This window comes from Poecilia reticulata, chromosome 14 (genome assembly GCF_904066995.2).
Source record: "Poecilia reticulata chromosome 14, P_reticulata-male-v2, whole genome shotgun sequence".
NCBI classification, from domain to species: domain Eukaryota; kingdom Metazoa; phylum Chordata; class Actinopteri; order Cyprinodontiformes; family Poeciliidae; genus Poecilia; species Poecilia reticulata.
Genome location: NC_088843.1, coordinates 27792544 through 27819010, shown reverse-complemented (window position 1 = coordinate 27819010; position 26467 = coordinate 27792544). Strand labels below are relative to the sequence as shown.

Below are 26467 nucleotides of genomic sequence, written 5' to 3'. Positions count from 1 at the left end.
ATATGATGACATCACCTTAGCCACGCCCCCTCCAACAGGAAGTCACCTGTTTTTGTCTGCCGGGAGTCTTACTTTTACTCTGACTCAAATGGGCTCAATGCTGTGCAAATTGATATAAAATGACATGTTGATGAACTCTGTGTATGTTAGCTGCTAGCTGAAGCATGTGGGCGTGCCTTATTAGCAAATAGCAATACCAGCCATGTCTACAATTGTCTCTAAGGGGGCGTTTACACGACAACGATCCAACAAAAACGGCACTTTTGTTCCGTTTTTGTTGGATCGTTTACACGATAACGTTCTGATTACGATCTGTGTTTACACAGTAACAGTGCACATCGAAAACGTGTAATGCTCTTGCTGCGCCTAGTTGGAGCTAGGTTCTTTGAAACTTTGAAAGTGCGCATGTGTTTAAAAAAAAGTTGTACTTGAAGGCATGTGGATTTCCGTGAGAGAACACGCATTGTGTGCTCTGATTAGGGCGCATGCAGTTGGAAAAAGTGGGATAACTTTGCCGAAAAACCTTGTTTGAGCTTTCACGGTGTCTGTAGCGGCCCGGACTGGAAGCTGTTTATTGTTTTTACCTTGGAATGGCCAACAGTCTGTTATTCCTATATCAATTTGATAAAATAGGAGTTCCCGCACGTCCCATATCCGTGTCCTCTGTTACCTTTTTCAGCAGTTAAAACAGTTTTATCCGTCGCTAACAAGTCGTAACCTGTTTTTCTGAGCCGCCTTCAAACGCAACATGAAAGCTGAAACGCTTGCGCTGGGTTTACACCTGTGAGGCAGCGAAGGAGACCTGATGCTGCTGCGCAGGTGTGTGTTAGAATCATGGCAGCAAACCAGCAAAACGTAAATAACTTGGCACAGTTTTTTCCCCCGAACTAACCGACTGAGTTGAGTAAAGCTGTTGGATGCAGGTGATGTTAGCTAAAAGATGACTGGCTAATATCAATACAGCACGTTAAGCTTGTTAACAAGTAGCCTGTAGGCTGCTGGTGTTGTTGTCTATGTTCAGCTACGTAGACTCATTTTGCCCCCCAAAATAAGTCGGTGCCCCCCTGTTAAACTCTTCTGGAGCCGGGCTGGTCCTGGTCCGTAGTTCTCTAGATAAGAGCGCTGAACAAGCAGCCGTGTATTTTGCCACCTGGGCGGTGCGGAGCGGTGAAGAGACGCTGAGGGAACCGAATCTGATGGAGAAACAGTAACACCAGCATTGTGAGTAGTTTCTTCTTCTTCTGTGGATTGTAGGAAGCAGCTATGTTTTGCGTCATACTATGGATGAGCTGGTCTGGAACCCGTTTTCAATCTGTGCCGTTGTTAGAGAAAACATTCGGTGGTTTCGTGTAAACGCACACTACAAACGCAACAAAACTCTTCCGTTTTCCCCCGAAATCGTTGTCGTGTAAACGGGGCCTAAATCAACAAGAACTTTGACCCCTGGAACGACCCCTTCAGCATGCTCAAAAACTCAAGAATTTGATAACTTTGAATCGGCCATGCCTTATGAACAATCTGACCGAGTTTGAAGCCGATCGATCGAAATCCAACAAGCCAATTTTACTTATACGAGTAAGATATATTATCTTATTTTAAGAAAAATTATCTCAAGTAAAGAAAATGTTACTTGACACTGAATTTCTTGAAATAGCGTAAAATTTTCTTATTTTAAGGAAAATGTTCTATGTATTAAGAAAATAAATCTCATATATTCTATTTGTATTAGTAAAATTGGCTTGTTTTAAGTACAAATACACTAATTTTAAGATATTTGTAGGTTTATCTTGGTTAGATATTTTTTCTTGTTTTGGAAAATCTTGACAAGATAAATTTTCTTGTTCTGTTGGCAGATAATTTTTCTTATTTTAAGAAAATTATACCCTATTTTTGTACTTTTTTTTCTTGTTTTTGAAAGGGGACTTTTTGCAGTGATATACCTAAATCTAGTTTATTTTTATTGTTGCATAGGATTAAAATATATATTTTGTCACAGCTTTACTCAAGGTTCTTATGCTAAGACAAACATCCAAAAATTGATCCTGTGAATACTGGAACAAGAGATGTTATTGGCTTGCTGAAATGAAGACATAAGTTCAATTACTTTTAACATCTTTATTACATTTAAGTTTCACATAAACACAATAAAACATGACTACTGGTCAGAATTTAAAGTCTGGATGGGCATCTGATTCTGAAACAATCCTGTAAAATGACAGAACAATATCGATCTGACACATCTGCCGCACTAAGAGTCAAGCAAACCAAATTGTCCAAAGCAAAAAAAAAATCTTGGGATTAGATGTCAACAATAGGAGCTTCCTCCGCAATGAACTTCTTCCTATCAGCCATAGCCTTTTATATGTGGAAGTCTTGCCTCAGTTACGGACGGCGTTCTCAAGACGTCTGTCAGCAGCACAGAGAGGAGTGGTCCCACACACGGATGCTGAAAAGTGTAGTAGCTATGATGTCCTCCTTTCAGAAGATCAGGGCAGGCATGGTTCCAATGGCCAGTAGAAAGTTGGTTTCACGATCACCACAGAGCTGAAAAGTGGTCTTGTTTGAAGTTGTTGGGTCATCTGCTAATTGGAGCACAGACAGAAAAACAATCACAAAACAAACCACGTTTTAGGGACTAATCAGTGTAATGATGAATCAGTATCATAAATTTCTTACCTCAAGAATGTGAAGGATGCCGTCACTTGCAATTCCCAAAGTTTCTTTTAGATGGTGCAATACGTGATTGACGATGTGTCTGGCATAGGCTTCACCATGGCAACAGTTTGGTTTACTTGAAAAATAAAACAAGTCTTATTTTAGTTCATGTGCTCCATTACAATATTGCATGAATTCAAGATTACAAGAAAGTTATTTTAATTTAATCAAACAAGGACTACTTAAATTCACCAATCAAAAATAGTGTTTAAAATATTCTGGTAACAGTGTGGAATATCTAACCTTGTAGACTCATTGCATTTAAGTTTTTAAATTACAGCACATCAAACACCCTCAGTTAGTGAAATACTAGGCGGAATTGCCCTTTAACCATTTCCCGAAGAAGCTATATGAGAAGCCACCTTAGCTATGTTAAAAAATGGAAGCTACCAAGAACTCGTGTCGATATTATTTTTAAGCCACAGCTATTGTGGTTAATAACTGTTCAAAGCTCATATTTACAAGAGCGGCTCTTTAACCGCGGATGAAAATTGGCATTTCACGACATGCTAACTGGCTTCAGTTAGCTTATCTTAGAAAGACAGACAACTTTAAACGTACCTCTGAGTACAGCAGCTGTAGGGTCTATACACGTAAAAAAGTCCTCCATCGTCATTCATGTCCAACCGAGATTAGAGAATTTGCCAAAAGAAAATCTTATAAAAGTACAGTAGATAAAAGCTTAGTTAGGCTGTTGCAACTGAATTAACCGTTAATGAGGGCAGTTAAATGATCTCTGGCGTTGCCGTTAGTGATGTGCGGATTGATACTGAAATATCGATTCTTCCGATACCAGAACTTAATTCTTTAAAAATCTATTGTCAGATCCAAGGATCAATACTTTCAACACTTTAGTAATTTTAGATAATGTAGATTAACTAGAGTACGTTAAAAAGTAACTAAATTATTGAGATCTTGCCTAAATGAAACGTTGTTAATGGGAACTACTTTTTCTTCCGCTTGGTAAGTATGTAATGTGTAAGGACGTAATGCCCAAGCGCAGCGTGCTGCTGACGCTCACTCACTCAGAAATGAACATGTTGACAGATTATAAAAAAAAGTGACATGGAGCTATTTCAGCTGTCATTTTATAGTAGTTTTAATAATTAAACAAGGATGTATTTAGTAGGGTTATTACTTTACTAATTTTCTTTTTTTTAGTTTGCAACTTGATTTTCACATGTTTTGTATATTTCAGCTGAATTAAAATAGTTTATAGTAAACGAGATTGTTCTCAATGTACTTCTGAGTTTAAAATTAGTGCATTAGAGTACATTGTGTTCTTTTTATGAAGCCAAGATATGGATTACATTTATTTTTTATTTAATTAAGAAACAAATTAACTGTCTTTGCACAAAGTATGGGATCTGTATTGCCAATACCAGCTTAAATTTTACTCGGTATCGGATCGGAAAGAAAATCTGTTGTATCGAACATTAATACTATCTCACTGCCATTTTGGGCGCTTTCCCATTTGGATTGTATGATGTCATAATTAAATCAAACAAGGACTACTTGTTATTGTTAGTTTGAACAATAAAATATTGTTCAAACTAATATTAATAACTTATAAAGTAAGAATTTGAAATATAAACCAAAAGTTAAAATATTTATCATGACATTGAGCTAATCAATATTGTTGATTCTAATCTCATTGTGTGGAATACCAGCCATTTCAAATCACACATCAATAGAAATTTCATGACATGTCAGTAAGAGCTCCCACATCTTGCATCAAGAAGATCAGATTAAGAAGGTCCTTAGCAGATGGAAACATGCCAAGAATTATCTTGATATATAAACTGATATTGTCTCTGAAATTGTTGTGTTAAATGTCAACCGTTTAAATATTAAATTATAATTTCCAGTACACTCTGCCAACTTATACAAGAGTATAAGTTCATAGGGGTTTTTATTTTTCATTGTCAATAACACAAAGGATTCCATTTGGACATAGTCTGTTTTAATTATCTGAAGACATTTCATTAAGTATGTGATTTCGCTTTATGTGCTTGAAATAAGAAATTTTTACTTATATAAAATAAGTTCTAGACTTGAAGTTTGATTGGTAAATATTGATATTCTAGATTCTAGCACATATTTACTCATAATAAGTAATATTTTCTTAATATTAAGCTTTTATATCTTACTGAAATAATTAAGTACAAAAACACTTAAAATAAGAAAAATATTCTAACAGAAATCCCTCTTGGTGAGAAAAATTATCTTGTCAGAAAGAAAACAAGAAAAATCTCCTTAATTTAAGATATTTAATCTTACTAAGATTTCAGTTTTTGCAGTGTAGAAGATTAATTCCATATGTATTACTCAGTAAAAATAAGACATACAGTAGAAAAACCAGCTGATTTCTTTCAAAAGTGGGCGGAGCTAAGGTTGCGTAATCATCTGACCATGAGAATGTAATGAGGGTTGGTCAGTATTGAGACATAGGAAGTCTGAAGCAGCTGTCACCTTTTATGTGGAAGTTATGTCTCTTTGATGTTTTATAGTGAATAGTCAAAGTTTGGCACTTAGCCACGCCCACATGCTTTTACATACAAAAATTCCTGTGATAACTTTAGACCTTTAATCTCTGAACTCTCTGCTCACTGAGTTTGAAGTCTGTATGTCAAACGCTGTAGGAGGAGTTTGATCAAATACGACGTCTGTGAAAAACAGCAAATGGCGAATTTAATCCAAAATGGCCGACTTTCTGTTGGGTTTGGACCATGGCTCCAAGAGGCTTTTTTGTAGGTCCTGACACGATACACAAGTGTACCAAGTTTCATAATTCTAGGTTAAACAATGGCTTGGGGCTGATTATTTAAAATCTTCAAGGGGGCGCTGTTGAGACATTAGGCCACGCCCTCAAAAAATTACACTGGATTCCTGTCGAGGGGCCCACAAGGATCAAACCTAGTGAGTTTGGTGTAGCTGGGCTTTAAACTGTGGAATTCAAGGCCAAACGTAAGGAGACGGCGTTAAAGGTCACTTCGCCACGCCGCCACGCCCACCTGCTGCATCCAAACCAAACGGGGTTCGACACCGTCACACACCAACGTCTCTTCTGTCTGTGGACACAGTTTCATGTTGATTAGGTGAAAGGGGTCAGATAGTGAACGTTCGCAGTAAAACATCACACTTCCTGTTCTAAGGGGGCGGGGCTTAGGTAATCTCAAAATTTCACAACTGGGTGTCGTAGGTCATCCAACGGTGATCACACACAGAAAGTTTGGTGGCTCTGAGTTTATTTGTAAGAGATATAACAGTTTATTACATTGTGGTGAGTCGGTGAACTTTGACCCCTGGTACGACCCCTTCAGCATGCTCGAAAACTCACGAATTTGATAACTTTGAATCGGCCATGCCTTATAAACGATCTGACCGAGTTTGAAGCTGATCGATCGAAATCCCTAGGAGGAGTTTGATCAAATGCGACGTCTATAAACGGCCAAAATGGGCTCAAAATCGGAACTTCAATCCAAAATGGCCGACTTCCTAGGATAGTTGCACTATGACATTAATTGTAAATTCAGAGTGTCTTGGGGAGCTCTACAACTGTACCGAATTTCAAGTCTCTACGATAAAGTAAGTGAATAGAAAAGGGTCTTTTGAAAGTTGCTAGGGGGCGCCCTTGAGCCGTTTCTTATTCGATATCTCCGCCAACCTTAAAATACGTAAATTTTCACCGGGCTCTATGCGGCCGGCAAGTTTGGTGAGTTTTTGAATATGAAAAAGCCCCCAAAAAGCCAATTCATTTGGCACAAGAAAAATAATTAAAGCTCCGCGGAGCCTCAAGCGGCCCGAGCAGCCAAGCGCCGCTCCGGCCTATAGCCACCGCGGGGGACCCAGCACCGCCGCCCGCCTGCCACCGCGTACCCTTTCACACAGTTGAGGCGCGCGTCCGCCAGGCACTTCGCACCGTTCACTTCGGCATGGTTCCCTGGCGACACACCACAAATTTTGTGCAGATCGGTCGATGTAGAGAGGAGATAATGGTGATGGGATAACCTAGGGGGCGCTGCAGAGTAAAATCACAAATCAAACCCGATGGGCTCTTTCGCATTGAACACAGCTCAAACGTATCCAGTTGGGTGCCAATCGGAAGATGCGTGTGTGATTCAGAGACAGTTGTATGCATATGGTGAAGGAAAGACAGTTGGCCACGCCCCCATGAGTCAGAGTTCGTCCTCACAGTTCATCATCAGCTCATATTATGTCAGGTTGGTAGAAGATTAATTCCATATGTATTACTCAGTAAAAATAAGACATACAGTAGAAAAAACAGCTGAATTCCTGTTAAAAGTGGGCGGAGCTAAGGTTACGTCATCATCTGACCATGAGAATCTAATGAGGGTTGGTCAGTATTGAGACATAGGAAGTCTGAAGCAGCTGTCACCTTGTATGTGGAAGTTATGTCACTTTGATATTTTATGGTGAATAGTCAAAGTTTGGCACTTAGCCACGCCCACATGCTTTGACATACCAAAATTCCTGTGATAACTTTAGACCTTTAATGTCTGAACTCTCTGCTGACTGAGTTTGAAGTCTGTATGTCAAACGCTGTAGGAGGAGTTTGATCAAATACGACGTCTGTGAAAAACAGCAAATGGCGAATTTAATCCAAAATGGCCGACTTTCTGTTGGGTTTGGACCATGGCTCCAAGAGGCTTTTTTGTAGGTCCTGACACGATACACAAGTGTACCAAGTTTCATAATTCTAGGTTAAACAATGGCTTGGGGCTGATTATTTAAAATCTTCAAGGGGGCGCTGTTGAGACATTAGGCCACGCCCACAAAAAATAACACTGGATTCCTGTCGAGGGGCCCACAAGGATCAAACCTAGTGAGTTTTGTGCAGCTGGGCTTTAAACTGTGGAATTCAAGGACAAACGTAAGGAGACGGCGTTAAAGGTCACTTCGCCACGCCGCCACGCCCACCTGCTGCATCCAAACCAAATGGGGTTGGACACCCTGACACACCAACATGTCTTCTGTCTGTGGACACAGTTTCATGTTGATTAGGTCAAAGGGGTCAGATAGTGAACGTTCGCAGTAAAACATGACACTTCCTGTTCTAAGGGGGCGTGGCTTAGGTAATCTCAAAATTTCACAACTGGGTGTCGTAGGTCATCCAAAGGTGATCACACACAGAAAGTTTGGTGGCTCTGTGAGTTTATTTGTAAGAGATATAACAGTTTATTACATTCTGGCGAGTCGGTGAACTTTGACCCCTGGTACGACCCCTTCAGCATGCTCGAAAACTCACGAATTTGATAACTTTGAATCGGCCATGCCTTATGAACAATCTCACCGAGTTTGAAGCCGATCGATCAAAATCCCTAGGAGGAGTTCGATCAAATGCGACGTGTGTAAATGGCCAAAATGGGCTCAAAATCGGATCTTCAATCCAAAATGGCCGACTTCCTAGGACAGTTGCACTATGACATTAATTGTAAATTCAGAGTGTCTTGGGGAGCTCTACAACTGTACCGAATTTCAAGTCTCTACGATAAAGTAAGTGAATAGAAAAGGGTCTTTTGAAAGTTGCTAGGGGGCGCCCTTGAGCCGTTTCTTGTGCGATTATTGCGAGGACCTTAAAATACGTAAATTTTCACCGGGCTCTATGCGGCCGCCAAGTTTGGTGAGTTTTTGAATATGATAAAGCCCCCAAAAAGCCAATTCATTTGGCGGAAGAATAAGAATAATTAAAGCTCCGCGGAGCCTCAAGCGGCCCGAGCAGCCAAGCGCCGCTCCGGCCTATAGCCACCGCGGGGACCCAGCACCGCCGCCCGCCTGCCACCGCGTACCCTTTCGCACAGTTGAGGCGCGCCTCCGCCAGGCAGTTCGCACCGTTCACTTCGCCATGGTTCCCTGAGGACACACCACAAATTTGGTGCAGATCGGTCGATGTAGAGAGGAGATATTGATGATGGGATAGTCTAGGGGGCGCTGTAGAGTAAAATCACAATTCAAACCCGTTGGGCTCTTTAGCATTGAGCACAGGTCAAACGTATCCAGTTTGGTGCCAATCGGAAGATGCGTGTGTGATTCAGAGACAGTTGTATGCATATGGCGAAGGACAGACAGTTGGCCACGCCCCCATGAGTCAGAGTTCATCCTCACAGTTCATCATCAGCTCATATTATGTCAGGTGGTAGAAGATTAATTCCATATGTATTACTGAGTAAAAATAAGACATACAGTAGAAAAAACAGCTGAATTCCTGTTAAAAGTGGGCGGAGCTAAGGTTACGTCATCATCTGACCATGAGAATGTAATGAGGGTTGGTTAGTATTGAGACATAGGAAGTCTGAAGCAGCTGTCACCTTGTATGTGGAAGTTTTGTCACTTTGATGTTTTATGGCGAATAGTTAAAGTTTTGCACTTAGCCACGCCCACATGCTTTGACATACAAAAATTCCTGTGATAACTTTAGACCTTTAATGTCTTAACTCTCTGCTGACTGAGTTTGAAGTCTGTATGTCAAATGCTGTAGGAGTTCGATCAAATACGACGTCTGTGAAAAACAGTAAATGGCGAATTTAATCCAAAATGGCCGACTTTCTGTTGGGTTTGGACCATGGCTCCAAGAGGCTTTTTTGTAGGTCCTGACACGATACACAAGTGTACCAAGTTTCATAATTCTAGGTTAAAGAATGGCTTGGGGCTGATTATTTAAAATCTTCAAGGGGGCGCTGTTGAGACATTAGGCCACGCCCACAAAAAATCACACTGGATTCCTGTCGAGGGGCCCACAAGGATCAAACCTAGTGAGTTTGGTGCAGCTGGGCTTTAAACTGTGGAATTCAAGGCCAAACGTAAGGAGACGGCGTTAAAGGTCACTTCGCCACGCCGCCACGCCCACCTGCTGCATCCAAACCAAACGGGGTTGGACACCCTGACACACCAACATGTCTTCTGTCTGTCGACAGTGTTTCATGTTGATTAGGTCAAAGGGGTCAGATAGTGAACGTTCGCAGTAAAACATGACACTTCCTGTTCTAAGGGGGCGTGGCTTAGGTAATCTCAAAATTTCACAACTGGGTGTCGTAGGTCATCCAAAGGTGATCACACACAGAAAGTTTGGTGGCTCTGTGAGTTTATTTGTAAGAGATATAACAGTTTATTACATTCTGGTGAGTCGGTGAACTTTGACCCCTGGAACGACCCCTTCAACATGCTCGAAAACTCACGAATTTGATAACTTTGAATCGGCCATGCCTTATGAACAATCTTACCGAGTTTGAAGCCGATCGATCGAAATCCCTAGGAGGAGTTCGATCAAATGCGACGTGTGTAAACGGCCAAAATGGGGCAAAATCGGAACTTCAATCCAAAATGGCCGACTTCCTGGGATACTTGCACTATGACATTAATTGTAAATTCAGAGTGTCTTGGGGAGCTCTACAACTGTACCAAATTTCAAGTCTCTACGATAAAGTAAGTGAATAGGAAAGGGTCTTTTGAAAGTTGCTAGGGGGCGCCCTTGAGCCGTTTCTTGTGCGATTTTTGCGAGGATGTTAAAATACGTAAATTTCACACGGGCTCTATGCGCCCGCCAAGTTTGGTGAGTTTTTGAATATGATAAAGCCCCCAAAAAGCCAATTCATTTGGCACAAGAAAAATAATAATAAACAGCACGATTACAATAGGCCTTCGCAGCGCTTAGCTGCTCGGGCCTAATAATAATTTACAGCACAATTACAATAGGCCTTCGCAGCGCTTAGCTGCTCGGGCCTAATTAAAGCTCCGCGGAGCCTCAAGCGGCCCGAGCAGCCAAGCGCCGCTCCGGCCTATAGCCACCGCGGGGGACCCAGCACCGCCGCCCGCCTGCCACCGCGTACCCTTTCGCACAGTTGAGGCGCGCGTCCGCCAGGCACTTCGCACCGTTCACTTCGGCATGGTTCCCTGGCGACACACCACAAATTTTGTGCAGATCGGTCGATGTAGAGAGGAGATATTGGTGATGGGATAACTTAGGGGGCGCTGCAGAGTAAAGTCACAATTCAAACCTGATGGGCTCTTTAACATTGAAAACAGCTCAAGCGTATCCAGTTAGGTGCCAATCGGAAGATGCGTGTGTGATTAAGAGACAGTTGTATGCATATGGCGAAGGACAGAGTTTTCCACGTCCCCATGAGTCAGAGTTCATCCTCACAGTTCATCATCAGCTCATATTATGTCAGGTGGTAGAAGATTAATTCCATATGTATAACTCAGTAAAAATAAGACATGCAGTAGAAAAAAACAACTGAATTCCTGTTAAAAGTGGGCGGAGCTAAGGTTACGTCATCATCTGACCATGAGAATGTAATGAGGGTTGGTCAGCAGTGAGACATAGGAAGTCTGAAGCAGCTGTGACCTTGTATGTGGAAGTTATTTCACTTTGATGTTTTATGGCGAATAGTCAAAGTTTGGCACTTAGCCACGCCCACATGCTTTGACATACAAAAATTCCTGTGATAACTTTAGACGTTTAATGTCTGAACTCTCTGCTGACTGAGTTTGAAGTCTGTATGTCAAACGCTGTAGGAGGAGTTCGAACAAATATGATGTCACTGAAAAACAGCCAATGGCGGCTTTCATCCAAAATGGCCGACTTCCTGTTGGGTGTGGACCATGGCTCCAAGAGACTTTTTTGTAGGTCTTGACAATATACACAAGTGTACCAAGTTTCATAATTATATGTTAAATAATGGCTTGGGGCTGATTATTTAAAATCCTCAAGGGGGCGCTGTTGAGACATTAGGCCACGCCCACAAAAACTCACACTGGATTCCTGTCGAGGGGCCCACAAGGATCAAACCTAGTGAGTTTGGTGCAGCTGGGCTTTAAACTGTGGAATTCAAGGACAAACGTAAGGAGACGGCGTTAAAGGTCACTTCGCCACGCCACCACGCCCACCTGCTGCATCCAAACCAAACGGGGTTGGGCACCCTGACACACCAACATGTCTTCTGTCTGTGGACACAGTTTCATGTTGATTAGGTGAAAGGGGTCAGATAGTGAATGTTCGCAGTAAAACATGACACTTCCTGTTCTAAGGGGGCGTGGCTTAGCTAATCTCATAATTTCACAACAGGGTGTCGTAGGTCATCCAAAGGTGATCACACACAGAAAGTTTGGTGGCTCTGTGAGTTTATTTGTAGGAGATATAACAGTTTATTAGATTCTGGTGAGTCGGTGAACTTTGACCCCTGGTACGACCCCTTCAGCATGTTCGAAAACTCACGAATTTGATAACTTTGAATCAGCCATGCCTTATGAACAATCTGACCGAGTTTGAAGCCGATCGATAAAAATCCCTAGGAGGAGTTCGATCAAATGCGACGTCTGTAAACGGCCAAAATGGGCTCAAAATCGGAACTTCAATCCAAAATGGCCGACTTCCTAGGACAGATGCACTATGACATTAATTGTAAATTCAGAGTGTCTTGGGGAGCTCTACAAGTGTACCGAATTTCAAGTCTCTACGATAAAGTAAGTGAATAGAAAAGGGTCTTTTGAAAGTTTCTAGGGGGCGCCCTTGAGCCGTTTCTTGTGCGATTTTTGCGAGGACCTTAAAATACGTAAATTTTCACCGGGCTCTATGCGGCCGCCAAGTTTGGTGAGTTTTTGAATATGATAAAGCCCCCAAAAAGCCAATTTATTTTACGGAAGAATAAGAATAATAATTTACAGCACGAAAACAATAGGCCTTCGCAGCGCTTAGCTGCTCGGGCCTAATAATTTACAGCACGATTACAATAGGCCTTCGCAGCGCTTAGCTGCTCGGGCCTAATAAACATTTGAAAAACAATAGGCCTTCGCAGCGCTTAGCTGCTCGGGCCTAATAAATAAACATTTGAAAAACAATAGGCCTTCGCAGCGCTTAGCTGCTCGGGCCTAATAAACATTTGAAAAACAATAGGCCTTCGCAGCGCTTAGCTGCTCGGGCCTAATAATTTACAGCACGATTACAATAGGCCTTCGCAGCGCTTAGCTGCTCGGGCCTAATAAACAGCACGATTACGCTGTTGAGACATTAGGCCAAGCCCACAAAAAATTACACTGGATTCCTGTCGAGGGGCCCACAAGGATCAAACCTAGAAAACAATAGGCCTTCGCAGCGCTTAGCTGCTCGGGCCTAATAATTTACAGCACGATTACAATAGGCCTTCGCAGCGCTTAGCTGCTCGGGCCTAATAAACATTTGAAAAACAATAGGCCTTCGCAGCGCTTAGCTGCTCGGGCCTAATAAATAAACATTTGAAAAACAATAGGCCTTCGCAGCGCTTAGCTGCTCGGGCCTAATAAACATTTGAAAAACAATAGGCCTTCGCAGCGCTTAGCTGCTCGGGCCTAATAATTTACAGCACGATTACAATAGGCCTTCGCAGCGCTTAGCTGCTCGGGCCTAATAAACAGCACGATTACGCTGTTGAGACATTAGGCCAAGCCCACAAAAAATTACACTGGATTCCTGTCGAGGGGCCCACAAGGATCAAACCTAGTGAGTTTGGTGCAGCTGGGCTTTAAATTGTGGAATTCAAGGTCAAACGTAAGTAGACGGCGTTACAGATCACTTCGCGATGCCGCCACGCCCACCTACTCAATCGAAAATAAACTGGGTTGGTATCCGCAACACGCCAACATGTTTTCTGTCTGTGGACACAGTTTCATGTTTATTAGGTCAAAGGGGTCAGATAGGGATGGTTCAGTGTAAAACATTACACTTCCTGTTCTCAGGGTGCGTGGCCTAAGTGATGTCATCATTTAAACATTGATTATTCTAGGTGACCGGATGATGATCAATCACTGAAAGTTTGGCGTCTCTTAGTTTTTGTGTATGAGTTACAACAGTTTTTTTTCCCAGTGGAGCATAGCACAAAAATAATAGTTTTTACATTTCCAACTTTTTCCATATGCTCAAAATTAACTTATGTAAAACAATAACATGCAGGGAGTATATTCTGTGTATTATTTAGTCAGTTTTTAATCTGATATGCACCTCACTATTTCACTGGTTGTAGTTGGATCAATAATATGAGGTTCATGTCGTAAGGGTTAAAGCTAAAGTGGGCGTTATTAAGACAGGAACTGTTGTTATTTATCATAAAATTTATCCAGTTAAATTAGGGAAAGGGGCCACGTATTTCTCTTAGTACCGCCCATTTGAGGTTTGGATTTATATATTCTCAGAGTCTCGACGGACATTTTCTTTTTCTTCAAGAGGAAAAGAAGTAGGTGTTTTATGATATTATTTGTAGAACAAGCTAAATTTTTTATTGTGTTTCGTCATTATAATTGTTATTTATATATGTTATTCTTAGAAAACGGAAAGTCCTTTGAAATTGCCTCAGTTGACGGACCCGGATTTTAAGGCCGTGCAGAACGCTGCACAGCTAGCTTGTGTAAGTATAGTAGTTGTTAATAAATGTTAAAAAGTATCAGGTTTTGAACGTTGTGTAGTTCGATTGATAGGTATTGTTTTTCGATATAAAACATGCATTTTAAGTTAGAGACTGCCGTAAATTTTGTCATATGTGTAGTACAAACGTTAAACGAAGGGGGAGGGAGTGCCCTTATCAGACTACAGGGTAGATTTTCTGATGAAATAAATGCAAAATGTTTTGAATTTCAAGCGTCATGTGCGTTTAGTATTAACGTAGGCTTACATTTCTTTTATGTAACACTTATTTCATTTGAAATTAAGTCGTAACATTTTTTATTGATATTGCATAAATATACTATTACTATATTTTGTTCAAGGCATTTATGAGAGCACAATGCACTGCTTTGCTCTAACCTTCCTAAATATCACCACGACAGTAAATGTAATGTAAAAATTGATATGTAATATACTATTTTCGTTTTTATGTAATTGTGATAAGAAAAAGTGAAGCAAAAAAGAATACGTATCAAAACAGAAAACAGTTCGTGTGCATGACTGTGCATTGCTGGCTCATAGAGTCATCGTTTTTTCCCTTGGATTGGAAGCTCTTTTTTTATCTTAGTATGCCGAACTTTATTTTATTCCTATATCAATTTGATATAGTAAAGGCTTTCGTACTTTTCATATTTGTGTCCTGTGTTGCTGTTTTCAGTAGTTACAGTTGTTTAATCCGTTAATGCGTCGTAAATTGTTTTTCCTAGCCGCTTTTAAATGCAACATGAGCCTTCGTGTTTTGTGTATACCGGTGTTGCTATAGAGATTTTCTGCTGCAATGTAGTTATGCAGGAGCTGCTAGAATTATGTAAACAAACGAGCATAATGCCAAGAACTATGCCGTTTCCTCTGAAACTAACCGACTAACTTAAGTAATGGTGGATGCAGGTAATGTTAGCTTAATTAAGTTCAGCTAATATTAATACAGCACCTTAAGCTTAACAACTAGCATGTAGGCTACTGATGTTGTTCTGTATGATCAACGTAGATAAATTAATGAATTAGTGATATTTCTAAATAATTAATTTTATTTTAATGTCTTGTAATTTTATGTAATTAATGTTTGGTTCATATTCTTGAAGTTATACAGGTTGTTTTGGTGAAGTTGACCTATTATTGTAATTGTTTTAGTGATGGAAATTGAAAATAGTACCCTTTTTTATTCAATATTATTTTGTATTTTATTGAGGGCAGCTGTTCATGTAACATACTTGTAACTTGGCTGGTGTGATTCATGGCATATATACTGTTTACCACATTAAGGTATTTTTGTTTTTGCATTCCTGATTAGTTTAAATGGATTACAATGTTTCTTCATAGCACAGTCTTACATTTTCCCCTTGTTTTTGATTTCTGTTATAGAATTTCAGCTTTTCCAAATTTTATAGATTTAATCGCACTGTATTATAATAGTAGTCTGCATTAGCAAAGAGGAATTGTTTTGAATCTTAAATAGTTTTTCATTAGTCCAAATTATGTTAATTGAGATTTTTTATTTGAGGAAGAAAAATAAACTATTTTTCAATAGTTTGTTAAATGCAGTTTACCAATTGTTAGAAAGTTATTGTAGATGATATTTGATCAATGAAAGTATTTCACAATCACTTGTACTTTTCAATTATGACTGTTTTGAAATTTACAATCATGTGTTTTGTTTTGGTCACATGCATGATGAATGATAATTTCTACATCAACAAAGGGACATTGTAGGAGCTTTAAGTAAAATTATTTCTTTTTTTATACACATTACAACTGCAGAATTAGTTGTCATGTATTTAATATGTGACTGTCTTCTTAAAATATTTGTATATTTTTTGTTTCAATTTTTAAGTTTTCTTTTGATGTTTTCTCTGCTTTAAACTTGTTTAGAAACTAAGAATGTTTGATATGAAGCATTTAGAATGATGGAATATTTTCCATATCAGTTCAATAGGATTTATTTATGGTGCTGTTCAATTAAGTATTAGTGTTAATTGTAAAATATGTTTAAGAGTGATTTTTTTTCTCTTACAGTATCATTGTAGCAACCCGACAGCTTCTCGGGAGACTGTAAAAAGAAGCATACATGAGGCTTTCCAGCTGAGTCTGGAAACTCTTGAGAAAAAGGCGAGGCAGCTCAGAGCCACAGAGAAAAGGGCCAATTTTCTGCAGACACAATTTGAAGATGTGTCTAAAAAGTTGATGGTTGCAAATTTGAAAATTGACATTTTGGAAGGTTGTTCCACTTTTTACACTGAAGGTGTATATTTATAATATCTCATTTAAAAGGGCAATTCCACTTAATTTTTCACTACAGTCTGTATCTTTAATGGAGTCTATTTTAAAAACTACTAGACCTAAAGACTTGAAACTTTGATAGGATTATTCTCTGCTTCAACTGGAATGAATAAAGCCATGTTTGTGATTTGTGAAACCTCTTTCACAAATCATTTTGATTGAAACTGAGAATAAACGAGTTCAAGTTTCAAGTCTTTAGGTGTAGTAGTTTTTAAACTAGAGTGCTTTCAATTTGAAAGCAAGATTGTATTTTTTTTATTATATATATATATATATATATATATATATAATGCTTGTATTCCAAACTTTCTTTGTGTCGTTTTGCAGAAGTTTGTGCTCATCATAAAAATATCCTCTGCTTTCTTTTTGAACAAAGGTGTAAGTGTTGTGTATTGGGTGTCTTTGTTTCCTTCTAATGTGTGTACCTGTGTGTTGATTGCCATAAATGAAGAGTATACAGTTTCAGGTTGGGTTGATATTATATCATTACTATGTTGTAACAGAGTTTATTAGATTTCTGTTAACAATCAGTAGCAATTGATGTTGGGTATTTAGTTTATCATGGAGCAGAAAGCAGAAGCTATTGTTTCTTCCTTTACTATTGAGTGATGCAGGTTGCCACATTCACCCATTCACAGCTTAACTGGTGCTAAAAGGAAATTTGCACCCAGTACACTGTTTTTGATTCACTGAAAGGTTGTCAGGTTATTGTGTTTTTTTTGTTCCAATAGCAAGCAGAAAATATTTTGTAAGTAAGTATTAGTAGGAGGTTGAGGAGCAAGGTTTGAGTCCAAACATTACAAGTTTTGAGATGAAAAATATGAAGTCCTCCAGGTGCTCCAGGTTTTTCTTGTTGTCAGTTTAACTTTGTTTTCTAAAATTCTCCTTTGGTGTGTTTATGATTGTGCTTCCTGTCTGTGATGCACTGTGACAGACTTTTCTAGGGCGTATCAGTATTTTCTAGTCATTTTATTGCTCATGGTGTGGATTGTCCTAAGAATTTATTTATTTTACTATATTCAGTTTGAAATATATAACCCTTTCATTTGGCATAAGAATAATAATAATAAACAGCACGATTACAATAGGCCTTCGCAGCGCTTAGCTGCTCGGGCCTAATAATAATAATAATAAACAGCACGATTACAATAGGCCTTCGCAGCGCTTAGCTGCTCGGGCCTAATAAACAGCACGATTACAATAGGCCTTCGCAGCGCTTAGCTGCTCGGGCCTAATAATGATAATAAACAGCACGATTACAATAGGCTTTCGCAGCGCTTAGCTGCTCGGGCCTAATTATTTACAGCATGATTACAATAGGCCTAGGCCTTCGCAGCGCTTAGCTGCTCGGGCCTAATAATAATAATAATAAACAGCACGATTACAATAGGCCTTCGCAGCGCTTAGCTGCTCGGGCCTAAAAAAAATAAAAAATAAACATTTGAAAAACAATAGGCTTTCGCAGCGCTTAGCTGCTCGGGCCTAATAAATAAATAAACATTTGAAAAACAATAGGCCTTCGCAGCGCTTAGCTGCTCGGGCCTAATAATAAACAGCACAATTACAATATGCCTTCGCAGCGCTTAGCTGCTCGGGCCTAATAAACATTTGAAAAACAATAGACCTTCGCAGCGCTTAGCTGCTCGGGCCTAATAATAAACAGCACAATTACAATAGGCCTTCGCAGCGCTTAGCTGCTCGGGCCTAATAAACATTCGAAAAACAATAGGCCTTCACAGCGCTTAGCTGCTCGGGCCTAAAAAAAAATAAATAAAAAATAAACATTTGAAAAAATATAGGCTTTCGCAGCGCTTAGCTGCTCGGGCCTAATAATAAACATTCGAAAAACAATAGGCCTTCGCAGCGCTTAGCTGCTCGGGCCTAATAATAATAATAATAAACAGCACGATTATAATAGGCCTTCGCAGCGCTTAGCTGCTCGGGCCTAATAAACAGCACGATTACAATAGGCCTTCGCAGCACTTAGCTGCTCAGGCCTAATAATAATAATAAACAGCACGATTACAATAGGCCTTCGCAGTGCTTAGCTGCTCGGGCCTAATAATTTACAGCATGATTACAATAGGCCTTCGCAGCGCTTAGCTGCTCGGGCCTAATAAACATTCGAAAAACAATAGGCCTTCGCAGCGCTTAGCTGCTTAGGGCCTAATAATAAACAGCAAGATTACAATAGGCCTTCGCAGCGCTTAGCTGCTCGGGCATAAAAAAAAATAAATAAAAAATAAACATTTGAAAAACAATAGGCCTTCGCAGCGCTTAGCTGCTCGGGCCTAATAATAAACAGCACAATTACAATAGGCCTTCGCAGCGCTTAGCTGCTCGGGCCTAATAAACATTCGAAAAACAATAGGCCTTCACAGCGCTTAGCTGCTAGGCGCCTAAATAAAATAAATAAAAAATAAACATTTGAAAAACAATAGGCTTTCGCAGCGCTTAGCTGCTCGGGCCTAATAATAAACATTCGAAAAACAATAGGCCTTCGCAGCGCTTAGCTGCTCGGGCCTAATAATAATAATAATAAACAGCACGATTATAATAGGCCTTCGCAGCGCTTAGCTGCTCGGGCCTAATAAACAGCACGATTACAATAGGCCTTCGCAGCACTTAGCTGCTCAGGCCTAATAATAATAATAAACAGCACGATTACAATAGGCCTTCGCAGTGCTTAGCTGCTCGGGCCTAATAATTTACAGCATGATTACAATAGGCCTTCGCAGCGCTTAGCTGCTCGGGCCTAATAAACATTCGAAAAACAATAGGCCTTCGCAGCGCTTAGCTGCTTAGGGCCTAATAATAAACAGCAAGATTACAATAGGCCTTCGCAGCGCTTAGCTGCTCGGGCATAAAAAAAAATAAATAAAAAATAAACATTTGAAAAACAATAGGCCTTCGCAGCGCTTAGCTGCTCGGGCCTAATAATAAACAGCACAATTACAATAGGCCTTCGCAGCGCTTAGCTGCTCGGGCCTAATAAACATTCGAAAAACAATAGGCCTTCACAGCGCTTAGCTGCTAGGCGCCTAAATTAAATAAATAAAAAATAAACATTTGAAAAACAATAGGCTTTCGCAGCGCTTAGCTGCTCTGGCCTAATAATAAACATTCGAAAAACAATAGGCCTTCGCAGCGCTTAGCTGCTCGGGCCTAAAAAAAAATAAATAAAAAATAAACATTTGAAAAAATATAGGCTTTCGCAGCGCTTAGCTGCTCGGGCCTAATAATAAACATTCGAAAAACAATAGGCCTTCGCAGCGCTTAGCTGCTTAGGGCCTAATAATAAACAGCAAGATTACAATAGGCCTTCGCAGCGCTTAGCTGCTCGGGCCTAACAATAAACATTCGAAAAACAATAGGCCTTCGCAGCACTTAGCTGCTCGGGCCTAATAAACATTCGAAAAACAATAGGCCTTCACAGCGCTTAGCTGCTCGGGCCTAAAAAAAATAAATAAAAAATAAACATTTGAAAAACAATAGGCTTTCGCAGCGCTTAGATGCTTGGGCCTAATAAAAAATAAATAAAAAACTTTCGAAAAACAATAGGCCTTCGCAGCGCTTAGCTGCTCGGGCCTAATAATAAACATTCGAAAAACAATAGGCCTTTGCAGCGCTTAGCTGCTTAGGGCCTAATAATAAACAGCAAGATTACAATAGGCCTTCGCAGCGCTTAGCTGCTCGGGCCTAACAATAAACATTCGAAAAACAATAGGCCTTCGCAGCGCTTAGCTGCTCGGGCCTAAAAAAAATAAATAAAAAATAAACATTTGAAAAACAATAGGCTTTCGCAGCGCTTAGCTGCTCGGGCCTAACAATAAACATTCGAAAAACAATAGGCCTTTGCAGCGCTTAGCTGCTCGGGCCTAATAATAAACAGCACAATTACAATAGGCCCGAGCAGCGCTTAGCTTCTCGGGCCTAATAATAAACATTCGAAAAACAATAGGCCTTCGCAGCGCTCAGCTGCTCGGGCCTAATAAACAGCACGATTACAATAGGCCTTCGCAGCGCTTAGCTGCTCGGGCCTAATAATAAACATTCGAAAAACAATAGGCCTTCACAGCGCTTAGCTGCTCGGGCCTAATAATAAACATTCGAAAAACAATAGGCCTTCACAGCGCTTAGCTGCTTAGGGCCTAATAAACAGCACGATTACAATAGGCCTTCGCAGCGCTTAGCTGCTCGGGCATAAAAAAAAATAAATAAAAAATAAACATTTGAAAAACAATAGGCCTTCGCAGCGCTTAGCTGCTCGGGCCTAAAAAAAATAAATAAAAAATAAACATTTGAAAAACAATAGGCTTTCGCAGCGCTTAGATGCTTGGGCCTAATAAAAAATAAATAAAAAACTTTCGAAAAACAATAGGCCTTCGCAGCGCTTAGCTGCTCGGGCCTAATAATAAACATTCGAAAAACAATAGGCCTTTGCAGCGCTTAGCTGCTTAGGGCCTAATAATAAACAGCAAGATTACAATAGGCCTTCGCAGCGCTTAGCTGCTCGGGCCTAATAAACATTCGAAAAACAATAGGCCTTCGCAGCGCTTAGCTGCTCGGGCCTAAAAAAAATAAATAAAAAATAAACATTCGAAAAACAATAGGCCTTCGCAGCGCTTAGCTGCTCGGGCCTAATAATAAACATTCGAAAAACAATAGGCCTTCGCAGCGCTCAGCTGCTCGGGCCTAATAAACAGCACGATTACAATAGGCCTTCGCAGCGCTTAGCTGCTCGGGCCTAATAATAAACATTCGAAAAACAATAGGCCTTCGCAGCGCTTAGATGCTTGGGCCTAATAAAAAATAAATAAAAAACTTTCGAAAAACAATAGGCCTTCGCAGCGCTTAGCTGCTCGGGCCTAATAATAAACATTCGAAAAACAATAGGCCTTCGCAGCGCTTAGCTGCTTAGGGCCTAATAATAAACAGCAAGATTACAATAGGCCTTCGCAGCGCTTAGCTGCTCGGGCCTAAAAAAAATAAATAAAAAATAAACATTTGAAAAAATATAGGCTTTCGCAGCGCTTAGCTGCTCGGGCCTAATAATACACATTCGAAAAACAATAGGCCTTCGCAGCGCTTAGATGCTTGGGCCTAATAAAAAAAAATGAAAAACATTAAAAAATCAATAGGCCTTCGCAGCGCTTAGCTGCTCGGGCCTAATAATAAACATTCGAAAAACAATAGGCCTTCGCAGCGCTTAGCTGCTTAGGGCCTAATAATAAACAGCAAGATTACAATAGGCCTTCGCAGCGCTTAGCTGCTCGGGCCTAATAAACATTCGAAAAACAATAGGCCTTCGCAGCGCTTAGCTGCTCGGGCCTAAAAAAAATAAATAAAAAATAAACATTTGAAAAACAATAGGCTTTCGCAGCGCTTAGCTGCTCGGGCCTAACAATAAACATTCGAAAAACAATAGGCCTTTGCAGCGCTTAGCTGCTCGGGCCTAATAATAAACAGCACAATTACAATAGGCCTTCGCAGCGCTTAGCTTCTCGGGCCTAATAAACATTCGGAAAACAATAGGCCTTCACAGCGCTTTGCTGCTCGGGCCTAATAAACAGCCCGATTACAATAGGCCTTCGCAGCGCTTAGCTGCTTAGGGCCTAATAAACAGCACGATTACAATAGGCCTTCGCAGCGCTTAGCTGCTCGGGCATAAAAAAAAATAAATAAAAAATAAACATTTGAAAAACAATAGGCCTTCGCAGCGCTTAGCTGCTCGGGCCTAAAAAAAATAAATAAAAAATAAACATTTGAAAAACAATAGGCTTTCGCAGCGCTTAGCTGCTCGGGCCTAATAATAAACAGCACAATTACAATAGGCCCGAGCAGCGCTTTGCTGCTCGGGCCTAATAATAAACATTCGAAAAACAATAGGCCTTCGCAGCGCTCAGCTGCTCGGGCCTAATAAACAGCACGATTACAATAGGCCTTCGCAGCGCTTAGCTGCTCGGGCCTAATAATAAACATTCGAAAAACAATAGGCCTTCGCAGCGCTTAGATGCTTGGGCCTAATAATAAACATTCGAAAAACAATAGGCCTTCACAGCGCTTAGCTGCTCGGGCCTAATAATAAACATTCGAAAAACAATAGGCCTTCACAGCGCTTAGCTGCTCGGGCCTAACAATAAACATTTGAAAAACAATAGGCCTTCGCAGCGCTTAGCTGCTCGGGCCTAATAATAAACATTCGAAAAACAATAGGCCTTCACAGCGCTTAGCTGCTCGGGCCTAAAAAAAATAAATAAAAAATAAACATTTGAAAAACAATAGGCTTTCGCAGCGCTTAGATGCTTGGGCCTAATAAAAAATAAATAAAAAATAAACATTTGAAAAACAATAGGCCTTCGCAGCGCTTAGCTGCTCGGGCCTAATAATAAACATTCGAAAAACAATAGGCCTTCGCAGCGCTTAGCTGCTTAGGGCCTAATAATAAACAGCAAGATTACAATAGGCCTTCGCAGCGCTTAGCTGCTCGGGCCTAATAAACATTCGAAAAACAATAGGCCTTCGCAGCGCTTAGCTGCTCGGGCCTAATAAAAATAAATAAATAAATAAACATCCGAAAAACAATAGGCATTCGCAGCGCTTAGCTGCTCGGGCCTAATAAACATTCGAAGAACAATAGGCCTTCGCAGCGCTTAGCTACTCGGACCTAATAATAAACATTCGAAAAACAATAGGCCTTCGCAGCGCTTAGCTGCTCGGGCCTAATAAACATTCAAAAAAACAATAGGCCTTTGCAGCGCTTAGCTGCCCGGGCCTAATAATAATAATAATAAACAGCACGATTACAATAGGCCTTCGCAGCGCTTAGCTGCTCTGGCCTAATAACTAACTTCTATAGTTAAAACCGGTGGCGCCACCACCAGTTTTAACTTGCCGTTAAAACCGCTGTTGGGCGGAGGTTAGACTACCTAACAGTTAAAACTGAATGCCCGTTTATTAACACTGTTAGGTGAAGCCTAACTGTGACTTCTTTGGAACAAACGGTTTACCAGTCGTTGAATACTGAATATTGAATACGGGATTTTGGTTCAACTGCTAAACCGTTTATCAGGTGTTTATCTGCTGTAAAGTGTTGAACAGCTCTTTAACCATTTTCCTGTTCAGTTGAAACTACTGTTTATTGGGTGGTAAACAGCTTCTTCGCTTTAATATGTGTCCTTTGCCCCATTAAAGTGTGGGGCTGAGGAGGTGACACTGTTGGCTCTTGATGGGGTTTGTAATATTGACATTTTGTTTCTGTCCTTCACTTCCCCCTAGGATGGCTCTATCTACCATTACAAACCTTGCACAATCGCCGATCTACAGGCCACCACCAGTAAACATCGCAGTAATAAAGATAAGAGAGGAAGAAAAAGTCATTAGTTGGGCAGTAAAAGAGGGTAAAGCAAAGGTATTACAGAAAAAGAAAAATCAAATTCTAACTGTCACAGTTGGGCAAACTATTGGAAAAGTAATCATATTTGAAAAATATTCAAAAAACCTTTGTGAGGGCCAATCGTATGTCATGAGGAGCTACGCCCTCATGACATACGCTCTGAGCCCTCAGGGGCTCAGAGCCGCCCCTTATCATCAACGTCACTCCGGCCACGCAATTTTATAAAGGGCCGAAGGTGAACATCACTCCAGAGCTTTTACAGAAAGCAGAGGCCATTTTAAACCCAGCAGCACCAATGGCCCTTCTGGAGAAGGCAGCGGAGTCAAAAGGACTGATGACGGTGCAAGGGGAAATTGTGGAGGTAGGATTTTTCTTATATTTCTTATAATTTTTTCCATAAGAGAGGACTTAATTTGCTAACTGTAAATCTCAACTGGGTAGAAGATAACATGAAAGACCCCATTACAGAACAATATGCAAACTCGAAAAGTACTTTTCTTTGTACTTCTCAGTTTGCTGCGGTCAGGCTTGTGATGTCGGGAAAAATGACGGTGCCAATCCGGACAGTGCGGCTGAAAGAGGTATAATAACTTGTTTTAAGACTTGTTCAAAGCTGCAGTTGTCATTTATTTTTAAAACAAATAATATTTGGATAAAAAAAGGTAAGTGCCTAAGGAAATGGCATGTGTGTGTGTGCGTGTGTGTGTGTCAAGTTCATGACACAACCAGCTTTTGTGTCATGAACCAGCTTGCATGTTAATTTTGCAGCGTCTGGTCAGAAAAGGTAGATTGGTGGGTTTTGTTTGTTTAATTTTTGAGAACTCTTGGATAAATCTCTAATTTTTTTGTCAATAATTCTTTTAATTACAGGGCAGCTGCACAATGCCCGTCTCCATTTGGAGGGAAGCAACCCTCGTGGAACTGGCAATTGGCCAACAGGTCAAAATTACACATGTTCGGTGCCAGGATTCTGGCTATGGATTACAGCTGCAAAGCACAACCTTTACAACAATTCAGGTATGTTGTCAATTCCTGAAGAAGTAAATTAATCTAATTTTAAGTAAATTTAGACATTTAAAGCGAAATGTGCATATATTTTAAAATTGAGGCATTCTAATTAAAATTATTTGCTAAACTTTGGAGATATACACAAAGTGTGAAAAGTGCCACTGCTCAGAGCTAACCTTGTAATTTTTTGTCAACTTCAAAATTATGGAATGGCTTATTACATATTTTGATATCCTGGAAACCATTCAATATTTTCTGACTCAAGTCTATTATGCTTTGCCAAAAGAAGACTTAAATAAAGGAGAAACAACAATTAACATAAATGCACCATAAATCTGGAACCAACATCCACAATGTTAATGTTTTTGATGATGGTGTGTGACCAAATGTCATGCTTGTTGTTGTTGCTTCATTTACAGTTGCTGACTGTATGACATTTTATTATATGAATAACTTTGAACTTGCTGATTGCTGAAATGCACAAAACAAATGATCTTGGACTTAAAAAATGTAAACCTGAAGGAAATAGCATATATAGCAAAAGATCAAACAGGTTGCTACTGTTATTTGACATTTAACCTTGGTGTTGGTTTTCTTTTTTTGTTCTCATTTTTAGATGACAACATGAAAATTGACATACCTGATTATATTTCTAATATAAAATACTATATTTTTGTACTGTATTAACAGGAAAAAATGGAAGACAAAAAAGTGGCTGTAGTCATTGGTGTTATGGACACTGAAGACCAAAACGAAAAACATGTCCTCCTGGACAGTGATGAAGTCTTTCGGATTGCTGCAGATTTGTGGAGTCCGTTTGATGAAATGCTGGAAGACGGGAGCCTTATTGTGGATATTGAGGTTCACGGAAATGAGATCAAAAAAATAATCAAAAAATAATTGGAATTTAAATAAAATAAATGTTTTCAGTTTAGTTTTTCAACTTTTTTTAACTATTAAAATTTTTGACTAATCTCTGGTTATGCTTTTTAATGGTATTTGTTGTGTTTCACTCTTGAAATTTCAGGTCTTTTAAAAATTTTTTGCTTGCTTTGTTATAGTTCATAAAATAATCAGTTAATCTGTTCAAATTAAATTGGTGATTACTATTGAATGACACTTTCTTCATATAACAAACTTTGGTCATGACATTTACACCATATATATATAAATATATACACAAGTGGAAATCCTTCACTTATTCAGTGATTGTGAGTCTGAAAAGTAGTATGATGAAATTTAACTTATACAATCATATCCCTTTTCCATGCATTAATTCACAACGTTTTCTGCCTGTTTTAAATATTCTCAACTCTTCCGGCGCTAGAGTGGGTAAAATGAATTAAACTTCACTTTTTGACTTTTTTCAGGTTATTAAGGTATATGTATATCTGTGTGTGTGTGTGTGTGTGTGTGTGTGTGTGTGTTTGTGTAATTAGACTCTGACCGTGAGGCTGTGAACCTGCTGTGTTGTGCTTAAAAGCAAAGGGAGAAAACGTTAAAGTACAACTGAAAACCACGTATTTCTTTAAGTCTGTAACAGCGCAGCTACTGTAAAAGATCTGAAAAAAGTCGGTTAGCAAGTTGCTAACATGTAAACAAATCGCAGTTCCTGTTTGCGGCAGAAGTTGTGCCCATAT

General features: G+C 39.9%; 1 protein-coding gene and 1 long non-coding RNA gene across 2 annotated transcripts; one reads left to right on the top strand and one right to left on the bottom strand.

Moving 5' to 3' along the window:
• Positions 1-2100: 2100 nt before the first annotated feature.
• LOC145554920 (uncharacterized) lies at positions 2101-3879 on the bottom strand. The gene is made up of 3 exons (XR_014090974.1): positions 3277-3879; positions 2677-2791; positions 2101-2582 (listed from the first exon to the last, which is right to left on the bottom strand). It is a non-coding gene; the product is annotated as an uncharacterized LOC145554920 (long non-coding RNA).
• An 18869-nt stretch (positions 3880-22748) lies between these two features.
• Positions 22749-26238, top strand: LOC145554964 (uncharacterized). The gene is made up of 4 exons (XM_081615962.1): positions 22749-24180; positions 24332-24400; positions 24690-24836; positions 25518-26238. The coding sequence occupies exons 1-4, from the start codon at positions 24115-24117 to the stop codon at positions 25725-25727; spliced, it is 492 nt and encodes a 163-aa protein (XP_081472088.1). The 5' UTR covers positions 22749-24114; the 3' UTR covers positions 25728-26238.
• The last annotated feature ends 229 nt before the right edge of the window (positions 26239-26467 follow it).

What these genes read in the sequence shown, in the direction of transcription:
- LOC145554964 (XM_081615962.1), top strand. Translation starts at nt 24,115, where the DNA reads ATGGCCCTTCTGGAGAAGGCAGCGGAGTCAAAAGGACTGATGACGGTG. An exon ending in TGCAAGGGGAAATTGTGGAG is followed by an intron (nt 24,181 to 24,331) that starts GTAGGATTTTTC and finishes TGTACTTCTCAG; the next exon opens with TTTGCTGCGGTCAGGCTTGT. An exon ending in CAACCTTTACAACAATTCAG is followed by an intron (nt 24,837 to 25,517) that starts GTATGTTGTCAA and finishes CTGTATTAACAG; the next exon opens with GAAAAAATGGAAGACAAAAA.